The following is a 12,892-nucleotide window of genomic DNA, read 5'->3' as shown; positions in this document are numbered from 1 at the left end:
GGGCTATCCCACCATTCCTGTAATTAGCATATGCTGTCTCATGGTTTTCTACTCAAGGTACAGTACCCGGATATACATTCCAGTTGACCGTTACCAAATGGCCTCTACTGGATCCATTTGCTCTCAGATGAGTGTCTGCTCACCGCCGGAGTTACTATCAAGAAATGTCCAGCAGCAATTTGATTTTAATGGGCACACTTCACTGTTAAACACCATATGTTACAACTTTATCCAGAAGAGACAACTTCTTATAGTTTCACTACCATGCGATGCAATACTGTTGGCATAGCACCACTTGGGATATCCTGCCTCCTGTGTAACCATCTACTGCGGTCTATTTTTTTTTTACTTGAAGGTGGGGTGTTCTGGTGGATTCCACTTGAGTATTTCCAAATGGTTTATTATTCTCCACTTGATGATATGTGGGTTTTCATGGATCTCTTAAACCGCTATAAAGAACATCTTTGTGTTTATTTTTCTGTGCACCGCACCACCCTCCATCTCCCTCCCGATACATTTGTAGCCAGTGCAATGTAAGCTCCACACTCTCCCTCGCGTCTTTCTAAATGGCCTCCTCTTCTTTTTCTTACCTGCAGTCTTTCACTTGCGCCCCCTTTCCCTCATTGTCTCACCCCATGGTTCTCTTACCCCCTCTTTGCTGCCCTCCTTGGCTTCACAGGCCACCATTGCATTCCCTTTGCCATTGCTAATTATTGAGCACTTGTTAAGATGAAAACTGCATCCTGCACGGCCACTTTTGACACCTGACTGTGCTGAAGCAGATAGTATTCACTCATGTGTGCAACAGTTTAACACACAGGAATTTATTTTTAAAGCAAAAAAGAATATATTGTAACTTCTACTAACCCACCAAGCCTATGGCAAGTGTTAGCTATGCACTGAGTTGATATGGTGGTCATACCTTTGATTCAGTGACCCGGGGCCAATCGTCTTGGAAGCAAGAAAACGCGGAGCAGCACAGGTTCGATCACCGGGTTCGCGCTTGGAAGTCTCTGGGTCTTAAGCGCGCTATAAATAACCCATTACAATGACAGGGAGGCGGCATATCTTTCATCTGTTTTTTTCTTTTTGGTGCCCGTCCCGCAAGGAGTATCTCCACCCACCAAACACGGTGCTCTTCCATTTGTTTGATTTTTTTGCGAAAGAACCATGTCTGATGGGTGAATCTGACCGCATGCAAGTAAATTTACTTATTTATTTATTTTGCATTTTTAAAGCGCTCACACAGCCTGGTGGCATCGAAGCGCTGTTACCGGAATATGTCTTAGTTGCGTATTTATAACGCAATTATTAACCAGAGCTTTCTAAGCGCAGACCCATGGAATCAAACCTGTGTTGCTTCGTGTCGTCTTGTTTCCAAGGCGAGCATGTTGCTGCTGAGCTATCCTCCCGGGAGCTTGAATCACTTGTGCCAAAAGCAGCACGGCTCCCTTTCCGCGTGGAAACGAGACCAACAGAGAACGCCTTTCTTAAAAAGGCAGTGGAGTGACGTGGGTGCATAAGCCTGGAAGTGTTTTTGTGCGGGAGGTGCATGCATGTGACAGGGGTCATGAGTGACAAGTGACAAGTATGACATGACAGTAATGACAGTGTCAGGAATGAGGAGGCCAATCAGGATGGGAGGTGGAAAAACTTTGGCCACAAGCTTTATTTTAGTACAAGCCATGGTGCAAAGGACCGACCATTACACCACCATATAAAGAAAAACAAGAATATAATTGGGGACAGAGGGATCAGGTGAGCGGGGGCCCTACTCCTGTGTAGGGGCCGCTCGAGGCTGATCCCCTCTGCCCTTCACACTCATGCTTGTAACATTTGGTGGACCAAGCGTGTGAGCTGTGTCGGTGTGTTCGGTGGACCCACCTTGTGAGCTGTGTCTTGTTTTTTAACATGCTTGGCTTTGCAGTAGGTCTTCCCCGCTTTCACTTGTCTTTTCTGTGTCAGGTGGAGAGGTAAGAGCTTGATGAGGTGTTATTGTTTTCCCACCTCAGAGGTGGTTTATGGGCCTTCCACTTGCATCCAACCTGATCCATGTTTGGGACTTGTGCCCATTCAGGCTCACGGGTGACTTCTTGCTTTTTTCTTGGCTCATGATCCACTTTTTCTCCGAAAACCCCTTCTGCGAAACCATGCATCTGATACTCCTCGGGGTGGGTTCTTTGAGAAAATGTGCTGTGTGATCATGTGGATTGCCGTTTTTTGTAGTTGTTTTAGCCTTGGTGTATAGCATTTTGGCGTCAAAATTTGGCATTTTGTAATTTCATGATCCTCCAAGCTGTTTTGTTGTCTTGCTATTTCTTCAGGGTGGGTTCTAGGAGCCTTCCTGGGATCTTCCCCTGCTCCTGATCCACTGTGTTATGAGACCCCTCTGTGCTTTTGTTTTTGTTCCAGCAGGGGTGGGTTCTTAGAGCCTTACTAGGATATTACCCAGCTCCCGATCCACTTGGTTATGATACCCCCTTAATTGCTTTTGTTGCACTATTTTTTCCGACAGGGGTGGGTTCTGGAGCCTTACTAGGAACTTACATTGCTCATGATACACTTGCATTTTGACACCCTTGAGCGCTCCTATTGGGTTGCTTATGCACAGGGTGGGTTCTGGAGCCTTACTAGGATTTTGCCCTGCTCCCGATTCACTTTGTTATGGTACCCCCTAAAGTGCTTTTGTTGCACACATTTTTTTCGACGGTGGTGGGTTCTAGAGCCTTACTAGGAACATACCCTGCTCCTGATCCACCTGTGTTTTGACTCCCTTTGAGCGCTCTTGTTGGATTGCTTATGACCGGAGGTGGGTTCTGGAGCCTTACTAGGATTTTTACCCTGCTCCCGATCCACTTGGTTATGATACCCCCTTAATCTACGGGGGTGAGTTCTAGAGCCTTACTAGGAACTTACCCTGCTCATGATCCACTTGCGTTTAGACCCCCTTGAGCGCTCATATTGGATTGCTTATGCATGGGGGTGGGTCTGGAGCCTTACTCGGATTTTTGCCCTGCTCCTGACCCACTTGGTTATGAGAACCCCCTTATGCGCTTTAATTGGACTATTTTCCGGACGGGGGAGGGTTCTTTAGAGCCTTATAAGGAACGTACCCTGCTCATGATCCCCTTGCGTTTTGACCCCCTAGAGCCCTCTTGTTGTATTGCTTAAGAACAGGGGTGGGTTCTAGAGCCTTACTTGATTTTACCCTGCTCCCAATCCAATTGTGTTTTGACCCCCTGTGGCGTCTGTGTTTGATTACTGCAGGCGTTTTAGCCTTTCTCGTACTACTTTGTGTTTCAAATTATTAAACATTGTTTTGCTTTTGTTGTCATTGCTGATTCTACCTGGTCCTTGTTTGTGGGATTCCTAGAAGCCATATGCAGGGTGGGGGGGGGGTATTTTTCTCACAAAGCAGGTCCGTGATCCTGCTGGAGCCTGTCAGCGGGAGAGGCAATGAATGAGAGGGGCTAACTTGCCCTCCCTGGAGATAGGCATATTTTTGCCCGAGGGCAAGGCAGCCCCTCTTTGATCATCAAAGGCCCCCCCGCTCCACGTCTGTCCGGATGGGAGAAGGGACCTTTCATGTGAGGTGACAAGGGGCAGGGACTACCTGTTGTCGCCTGCCCTTTGCACCTCGCTTTCCTGGAGGGCGCCAGGCAGTCTGAGTCCCCATTGTTGTGGGGACTCAGCCGCCCACCCTAACACCCACATGCAAAGTAGGGCAGCACCTGAAAGGTGCTGCCCTACCAGGCCTATCACAAACCCCCCCCACTTCCCAGCTTATGTCCTCGGGCCTACCATCCGGGAGGGCCCATGTTTATTGGACCGTTAGAAATTGGATTGTGGTAGTTAACCAGTGAAACGTCAAATGCAGAGAAAGAAATATGCTGTATTACGCATTCATGCTATTTAAGAATCTCGGGCACCCTGGCACCTCCGAAAAAGAGTGGGTCCTCACAGTTGGTAGCAGAAACACACTTTGAAATATCAATCGGAGAAATTAGCTTCTACCTTTTAAAAGGAAAAGGAGACCACTCATGTGAAAGCCGGCCCCCAGGTTACCTGGCTGCAGACTGCTGTTGGCACCTATAGCTTAATTTCATTTAATAGTGCCTTCTCCGCCCCCAAGTCAGATGATAATGAGGAGGTGACGTGGCCTGGCAGGAATGGCCAGGTTATGGGCTTTCAGACACTGAAAAAATGTATGGGGGGAGGGGTGTATGTGCCAGCTGTCCCAAGGGCCCCCTCCCTGCCCCCTGGGACTCGGGAAGGGGGTTGGGGCCTGGGTGGGTGCCCTGGCCTTACTGGCCTCAGGCCAGTGTGTTGTAATTGAATCTGGTGTTTGGCTGGTGATGTCATTTGGAGTGTGGTGTGTGTCACTGGGGGTGGAATGTTGATGTATGTGCTGTGAGCCAGGTTCCACGGATGGCAGTTGGACCAGAGTAGAGTAGCTGGGCTGGGTGGATGTCCCAGTGCTTTCTTCTCTACATCTTAACTAGAGAATAAACTTACATGTAAACTACCTTCTGGTTCTGGCATTGTGTAGAAGATGGCTTTGTTTACATCACTGGTGACGAGGATGGGATCCTGCTGGGAAGGAGCAGCGTAGAGAAGCACTGCCTGGGAGAAGTCTATCCAGCGGTTCCAGTCCTGCATTGGCTAGAGAGAGTTGGCCTGTGCAGAACCTGCAGGCCGGGAGGTACAGGTACAGTGATGGTCCGGGCCAGGGTCCAGGTCATTGATTCCTGGGAAGTGTCTTGAAGCTCAAGACAAGTTGGCTGAGGACCAGTGTCCAGGGAAAGAGCAACAGAGGGTGGCTGTCAGGCTGCGTTTTGCAAAGTAGTCGTGGAGCTTCTGTGGGGGCTGAGGTGGCCCATCTTACGGAGTGATGACCAATCGCTAGGGGAGGTGCTGAGAGCTGGTAGGCGGCGGCCTGTGCATGTGAAGAGCAGTGCGTGTATTGGTGGACTTGAGAGCACTACAAGTGGCAGTGCCAGCGGCATCGGAGGCTCATTGATTACGGTGCGGGTCCATGTGCTTGCACTGTTGAGGATGCCGCTGTGATTAGGAGGCTGCCCCGTTTCTATTCGCAGCCAGCTTTGGCTGGAGTTCTGTTCGCTGGTGACCGTGTGGCTCAGCGATTGCTGGTCTGCAGCAGTAGGAGAATGGCCCGGACGCCAATGGTTCGGAGCTGGCTCTGGAATCCCCAAGGTCACCCCTTCACACCCCCCGCATGCAGGGCAAGCCTCACATTCCACGAAGCCTAGTAAGTTGTTTTTAATATTAAAGCCACTTGTGTTGTTCTTCTAATGTTCACAGTCCAAACACGGCGAGACCTTTAATTATTAATCTGGAGATGCCGCAAGGCGCGTACCCTACACAGCTGAAAAGCTTCATAAAAATTAAATCTAATATTTTTCCCTGGGGGCAGGAAAGGCAGGAGGGGTGCAATTTTGAACAAATCTAATATTTCCATTAAGCCTCTACGCAAAGTACAAGCTGTTCAGTCGCCTCAAATTATTCATGGCTTTAAGTGTTCTAAAGTCACTCATAAAATTCCCATAAAGCATATTTAATGTCGACAAATTCCCAGAAACTTGTCCGATGACAACAAAAATGGGTAACGGGAAACTGTTCCAAAACTTTAAAAAGAAATAAAACACAACTCCTGCGCTTTTCCTCGCCTCCTGCAGGAGACCTGTTTTGCGCCGTAGGCCTGAGGCGTTTCGTGTTTTCTTAAATCTCCTGGTCCCAAAGGGGGTCCTTGGAGCTGCTAACTGTCTCCAGCTTTTATCATTAATTTGGCGAAATAATGAGAGAACCTGGGTGGTCCCACCCACAGGGGCCAGGTACTCGTCTTGCCTAAACTGGTAATCTGGGCCAGCCTGCCGTAGACCTAGTGCTGACCTGTGGCTGCCCAGTGAGCCGCACTGGTGGAACCACACTATGGCCCTCGCCTGCCCAGAACTTTCTATTGTAATTGTTTATTTATAACGGCTTAATACCCAGAGGTTTCTAAGCGTGGACCTGGGGATCGAACCTGTGTTGCGTCGTCTTGCTTCCAAGACATGTGCGTTGCCCCTGAGCTATCCTCCCGAGACGATATGTTTTGGGCACATTTAAAGACCTGGAAAGCTTTGCAGGGGAAATATGCAAACCTAAGCTGCAAGGTATTTGGAGGACTCGTGGTTAGACTTGACCCCTAAGAGAGAGGTCTGTGAGATCAAAATCCCTGTAAACAAGAGGGAAAGTTTTAAGAATCCCAATCGGTAGACCAGTGCAAATGTTCCCGTTGTAATCCTTAGCTGCATGAGTTGGCCTATCTGTTACGTCTGGCTCTAGTAGGAGCACCCGTTGGGTCAGTAATGAGTTTGAGGGACCAGAAACTGGAACGGATAAAGCAAGGGGGCTTAAAAGGCACAAGTGGGTGCAGTTGGCAAGGGCGAAGCTGAGGTGGGGCTGGAGTCTGAAACATGTGGCACGCTAGCCTGGAGAGGATATTGGGTAGCCGCGTGGGTTAGGCCGACATTTGCTGCTTGGCTACAGTGTGTATAACAACACCGAAAGTGGGTTTCCTTTTGGTAACAACAAGAAAGCCACCCCAAGGACTACATGCACAAAAGGCTCTCTCTACACTGACGCCGTTAGGTGAGCGGCTGGTTTGTTCACCTGATAGGTTAGTGTAAAGAGCGCTTGGTTAAAGTGGGCATAGGGAGAAATGCAGTGAAGGTCAGTGGTCAGTGCGGGAACTGTTGGTTGGAGGGGTGATTAGGGCAGCTGCAGGGACGTCATCTAGGGGTCAAAACTGCAACCTCTGAGGTCTCCCGTGCGACATCTAAAAAAAAGAAACCAAAAAAAATGTGTTTTTGTAATGCAAGCTCCTGGGCTGTGGCCAGCACCATGTGGCTCTTTACTTCTGGAGTGGCTGGCTTTCTTGTTCAGGCCCCTTTAAAAAAGACGAAAAATAAGAACAGGAGTGCCACAAGTCTAACACTTTCAGCACTGACCCTAAATAAGAAAAAATAGGAATACCAAATAATGTGTCTTTCTGGAATGCTATACAATGATTGCTAGACTCATTAAAGGTTTATTTCAGTCACACTTCAGGGGGTGAGTCACAGATTTAGTCTGTTCTTAAACACCTCAACTCAGCCTTTCATCCTTCTGAGGTCGATAAATGAGTACCAACACAGGTTGGGTGATATTGGGTGTATATTTTTTCTATATAAAGCGCTTTAGCGTAAGTGCTATATAATAACACATCATTATCATTTGGTCATGGACGTCTGCTTGCATTCACAGTAATTTGGTAATATAGGCCTATACACACTGATCTTAACGATACACATGGCGATCCATTCTTGTATGAAATGCACATCACATTAGAGGGATATCGTAACCATATTTTTCGTAGTCCACAATGCTCTGTGATGCCACTTCCTGTTTTGTCAATGGGTGAAAGGTCGTGTTCCATCACTTCCCGTGATATCACTTCCTGTGATGTCATCAGAGGTCAAGGGTCGTGTGGAGTCACTTCCGCTACCCCAGGCATTTTGGTGAAATGACATCCCTGGGTAGCTGATTTGAAGTGGGGGTAAGCAGGAAGTTTGGTTAACCGAGGACAACAGGATGGCTGCACGGCAAGAGAATAAAGGGCGTTTATTGGAGGGGGTAGTGTGGGAGCTGGAGGAAAGGATGAGTAAAGGGGCACTTTGTAGGAGTAGAATTAGAGGAAAGGGGTACAAAAGAAACCAGCCCTTGTCAATGGTTATATATAAAGGAAGTTGAGGGCAAAGAAAAAAGATATTTTTGGGGGGTGGAGACCTGCAGTGGCTATACATGGGGGGGGGGTGGGAGGACCAAAATAAATGGGGCATTTTTGGGAGGTGTGGACATTAAGGGGTTCTCCACGAAGGAGCGTGTGGTTAGAGTGGGAACTGGTGCAGTTGAGGCAAAGAAGAAAGGCAACATTGTGTTGAAGCAAACATCTGGGAGCTTTAGTAAGCTAGAAATAAGGAGCATGAGCTGGAAGCGAGCATCTAGGAGCAGTGGTGAAGTAGAATAAAAGGAGCATTGGGTGGAAGCGAGCATCTAGGAGCTGTGATGAGGTAGAATAAAAGGAGCATTGGGTGGAAGCGAGCATCTAGGAGCTTTGGTGAAGGAGAATAAAAGGGGCATTGTGTGGAAGTGAGCATCTCGGAGCTGTGGTGAGGTTGAATAAACGGAGCGTTGGGTGGAATTAAGCATCTAGGAGCTGTGGTGAGGCAGAATAAAAGGGACATTGCGTGGAAACGAGCATCTAGGAGCTGTGCTGTGGTCGAATAAAAGGAGCATTGGGTGGAAGCAAGCATCTACGAGCTGTGATGAGGTTAAATAAAAGGAGCATTGGGTGGAAGCAAGCATCTAGGAGCTGTGGTGAAGGAGAATACAAGGGGCATTGGGTGGAATCGAGCATCTAGGAGCTGTGATGAGGCAGAATAAAAGGGGTATTGTGTGGAAACGAGCACTTAGGAGCCAGTGGCGAAGTCTAATAAAAGGAGCATTGGTTGGAAATCAGCATCTAGGAGCTGCGGTGAGGTTGAATAAAAGGAGCATTGGGTGGAAGCAAGCATCTAGGAGCTGTGGTGAGGAGGTCGAATAAAAGGAGCATCAGGTGGAAGCAAGCATCTGGGAGCTGTGGTGAAGGACAATAAAAGGGGCATTGGGTGGAAGCGAGCATCTAGGAGTTGTGGTGAGGCAGAATAAAAGGGGTGGAAACAAGCATCTAGGCGCTGTGGTGAGATCAAATAAAAGGAGCATCGGGTGGAAGTGAGCATCGAGGAGCTGTGGTGAGGAGGTCGAATAAAAGGAGCATCAGGTGGAAGCAAGCATCTGGGAACTGTGGTCAAGGAGAATAAAAGGGGAATTGGGTGGAAGTGAGCATCTAGGAGCTGTGGTGAGGGACAATAAAAGGGGCATTGGGTGGAAGCGAACATCTAGGCGCTGTGGTGAGGCAGAATAAAGGGGGTATTGCATGGAAACGAGCATCTAGGAGCTGTGGCGAGGTCAAGTGAAGGGAGCATCGGTTGGAAGTCAGCATCTAGGAGCTGTGGTGAGGTTGAATAAAAGGAGCATTTGGTGGAAGCGAGCATCTAGGAGCTTTGGTGAAGGAGAATGAAAGGGCATTGTGTGGAAATGAGCATCTGGGAGCTGTGGTGAGGTCGAATAAAAGGAGCATCAGGTGGAAGCAAGCATCTGGGAGCTTTAGTAAGCTAGAAAAAAGGAGCATTGGGTGGAAGCGAGCTTCTGGGAGCTGTGGTGAGGCAGAATAAAAGGGGCATTGTGTGGAAGTGAGCATCTAGGAGCTGTGGTGAGGCCGAATAAAAGGAACATCAGGTAGAAGTTAGCATCTAGGAGCTGTGGTGAGGTCGAATAAAAGGAGTATTGGGTAGAAGTTAGCATCTCAGGTGTGGTGAAGGAAAATAAAAGGGGAATTGGGTGGAAGCACGCATCTAGAAGCTGTGGTGAAGGACAATAAAAGGGGCATTGGGTGGAAGCACGCATCTAGGAGCTGTGGTGAAGGACAATAAAAGGGGCATTGGGTGGAATCGAGCATCTAGGAGCTGTGGTGAGGCAGAATAAAGTGGGTATTGCATGGAAACGAGCATCTAGGAGCTGTGGCGAGTTAGAATAAAAGGAGCATCGGTTGGAAATCAGCATCTAGGAGCTGTGGTTAGGCAGAATAAAAGGGGCATTGTGTGGAAGTGAGCATCTAGGAGCTGTGGTGAGGTCGAATAAAGGAAGCATTGGGTTGAAGTTAGCATCTCTGAGCTGTGGTGAGGTTGAATAAAAGGAGCATCAGGTGGAAGCGAGCATCTAGGAGGTGTGGTGAGGTCGAATAAAAGGGGCATTGGTTGGAAGCGAGCATCTAGGAGCTGTGGTTAGGCAGAATAAAGGAAGCATTGGGTAGAAGTTAGCATCTCTGAGCTGTGGTGAGGTTGAATAAAAGGAGCGTTGGATGGAAGCAAGCATCTAGGAGCTGTGCTGAAGGAGAATAAAAGGGGCATTGCATGGAAGCGAGGATCTAGGAGCTGTGGTGTGGCCAAATAAAAGGAGTGTCGGGTTGTAGCGAGCATCTAGGAGCTGTGGTGAGGTTAAATAAAAGGAGCGCTGGGTTGGTATGAACGTCGTGGGAGCAGGAGAGAAGGCCAAAAGAAAGGGACATTTCTTTGGCGTTGACATTGGCATCGGTAGGGGCAGGAGAAATATGGTGAGACGATCAGAACATGGAATATTGGTTGGCAGCAATTCCTGTGACACTAACAATTGGGATCTAAATGGGCTACTTCAATGGAGCGGACATTCTAGGAGTGTGATAACATGCACATTACTGGTCACATGCATTGTGGGGGATGAGGCAAAGAAGCAACGAGGGGTCTGATGGAAAGGAGAATGGCAGTATCTTAAATGTGTTTCCGCCGTCAGGTGCTCTTTCACATTTGAACCGGTGTGTCCCTAACGGCTCTTGTTTTCTTTTTACAGAGAAGAAATCTTCTGCTGGCTTTCCAGGCTGCAGAAAGTGTGGGCATCAAACCTAGCCTGGTGAGTATATCGGCTGCGAGGTGAGCAGTCTGGATACCGTTAAAGGGGTTATGGGTTTTACAAATCTGTGTGTTTTGCTGCAATCCTTCTTATCTCAGGTTCGAGCTGTGCGCTGATAGCTCGCTGAAATAGTTTGGCCAAATATGGCCGTTTGTGTTACTCAGTCGGAATGAGAGTCTGCTTCCCTATCCACTGTCTCCCACGTACAGTGGCAGACTACTTACCTGACTAGCAGTAATCCCTCATCTGCCATCACCCCACCCATAAACTGCACCCACCCCGGATAAACTCCTGCACATGCATGCTCACCCACCACAAAGGCAACAACGGGCTAAAGTGCAGCGGGAAACTGCATGCGGGACAATCGGTGAGTGGAGACTCTATATGAGTAATGATGTTCTTGTATTGGAAAGATTATCTGCTTCAATAAGGCAATATGCCTTGTGTAAAGTGCCAATCATTTGTGATTTTTTTTCACACAAAAAGAATGAAAAATTATTTTGTAGAAGTCTCTGTAGTGCGTTCTCCCCCGCGTCTGTGTTTTCCTCCATTCTGAAACTGCAAGTTACAGGGTGCCCTTTGGGCTTACAACGCAAAATTACCCAGACTCGCTTTTAAGTGGAAAAGGTCGCTTTAATATGACAGGCCACAGCTCCGCTAACCTGGCTGCCTGGCCTTACAGACTAACAGATCCATTTTAACAATTGCCAAAACAAATAAACAATTTAAATTCATCCCTTCCTGTCCCTTGCTCCCTCCCCTTAAATTAATTTCAGCCTTCATTCCTGCTTTCTCTCATGTTCTCCCAGAGGCCACGTCCCTCCTTCTTCAATACCTCTTCTCCCTTTCTGTACCCTCGGGGTAGCCCGTTCGTGCAAACAGCAGCACCCCCTTCCCTTACTGCGCTAGTACCCCATTGTGCTTCCCCCAACCCTCCTCCAAAGGGCCATGTTCCCGGCACCAGAATAACCCTCCCCTGAAGTGTTCTTTCTGCCCCATCCCTTTCCTTACCCAACGTCTCGTCTACCTGCAACTCTTTACGATATCCTCCACAGCCAACCTAACATCACCCAAGTAGTGCATGTTCCCCAATATTGACAAATGCACCTCATCCTCCTGAAAATAATGATAAATGATATCCAGCGTTTGATCCCCCCAGGACTTGCAAAACTTCACCATCTCCCTTTTGATCTTTTTCCTCATCCTTTCTACCGCAGCTTCATTCACAGCCCCCCTCCATACTCTTTGTGGCAACAACTTGGTCCAAACCGAACGCACCATGGGCCATATCTCCTTCAACCAACTCAGATCCCTCTTCATCTTTTTTAATAGTGACACCCCTGTATCCCTAACTAGATCGTTCTCCCCTGCATGAAGAATGATTGCCGCCGGAACCCCATGACACTCCCTGAAACCCGCTAGCATAGGCAATAGTTGATTCCACCTAAGCCCCCACCCCACCCCAGTCCATCTCAATAAAGCAATGTTATAGCTGCATCCCAGCTCGGTCCCAAAAACTTGTTGCTGCATCTTTCCCTGCCCATTTCACTATGGAGTGTCCACATATCCAGATCTGCGGCAACTCGCCACTCCTCCATGCCACATCTGAAAAAGAAAGATTTCACGAGCCTTCTCACCACCAACTGCATTACCCTCCCGATATATCTTTCCTTTACTAACCAACCCCATTACCCAGCTCTCTAATGTATCCCTTGTATTTTGCCAATTTCTATCGCTCCAAACTCTTAACCTTCTCTTCAGATAGACCTATCCTACTACCTTCCGATGCCACCCCCATCCTAAAAGAATGGGTGCCAAAATCTTCTGCTCTCCTCCAAAGCCAACAAAGCTCTCCTCATGACCCCCGAAACTTGAGCTGCAGTCACCTCAGACCCATTTTCATGCTCGGAAAGCAAACCCTCTCTTCCTTTACATTTTTTCTGCCACTGGACAGAAATGTTTACTACCTCTATCCAGAGGCACCCAAAAGCCCTTTCCTTTCTGATCCATCTTTGATCTACAAATCGTTATATCTACGCTCATTTCTTATAAGTGTTCATCCTTCAAAAGTAGCCCTCCTTCGCCACTTCTCCCGCTACCAGTTCTGACACCCTAAATGCCCCAAACAACCCAATAAGACAGGACAAAAACGTAGCCCTCTCACGTGATCACCAGCACACCCCCTCTAAAACCTTAGGTAACCTCAATAACGGGGCCGCTGAAACTAGTATCCTGCTATCCTTACCCTTTCTTTTTCCCTTGCCCATCCTTCCAACATCCTATGTGCCATTTAACTGCCACTGGGCTG

At 48.2% G+C, this 12,892-nt stretch overlaps 1 protein-coding gene and 1 long non-coding RNA gene across 5 annotated transcripts in view; one reads left to right on the top strand and one right to left on the bottom strand.

The window, feature by feature from the left end:
• LOC138488338 (uncharacterized) overlaps window positions 1-12,892 on the bottom strand; it is a 554,435-nt gene that overhangs the window by 421,900 nt on the left and 119,643 nt on the right. The gene's annotated exons all lie outside the window — the stretch shown is intronic.
• Window positions 1-12,892, top strand: part of SPECC1 (sperm antigen with calponin homology and coiled-coil domains 1) — a 1,474,528-nt gene that overhangs the window by 1,343,380 nt on the left and 118,256 nt on the right. For both annotated transcript variants that reach the window (XM_069615230.1, XM_069615231.1), the window contains one exon: window positions 10,525-10,584. In XM_069615230.1, the coding sequence (XP_069471331.1) occupies window positions 10,525-10,584 (60 nt within the window). The remainder of the gene's footprint in view (window positions 1-10,524; window positions 10,585-12,892) is intronic.

This window comes from Ambystoma mexicanum, chromosome 9, assembly GCF_040938575.1.
Source record: "Ambystoma mexicanum isolate Mex_15411 chromosome 9, UKY_AmexF1_1, whole genome shotgun sequence".
NCBI classification, from domain to species: domain Eukaryota; kingdom Metazoa; phylum Chordata; class Amphibia; order Caudata; family Ambystomatidae; genus Ambystoma; species Ambystoma mexicanum.
The sequence above is the reverse complement of the archived record's forward strand: the minus strand, read 5'-3'. Positions and strand labels throughout refer to the sequence as shown.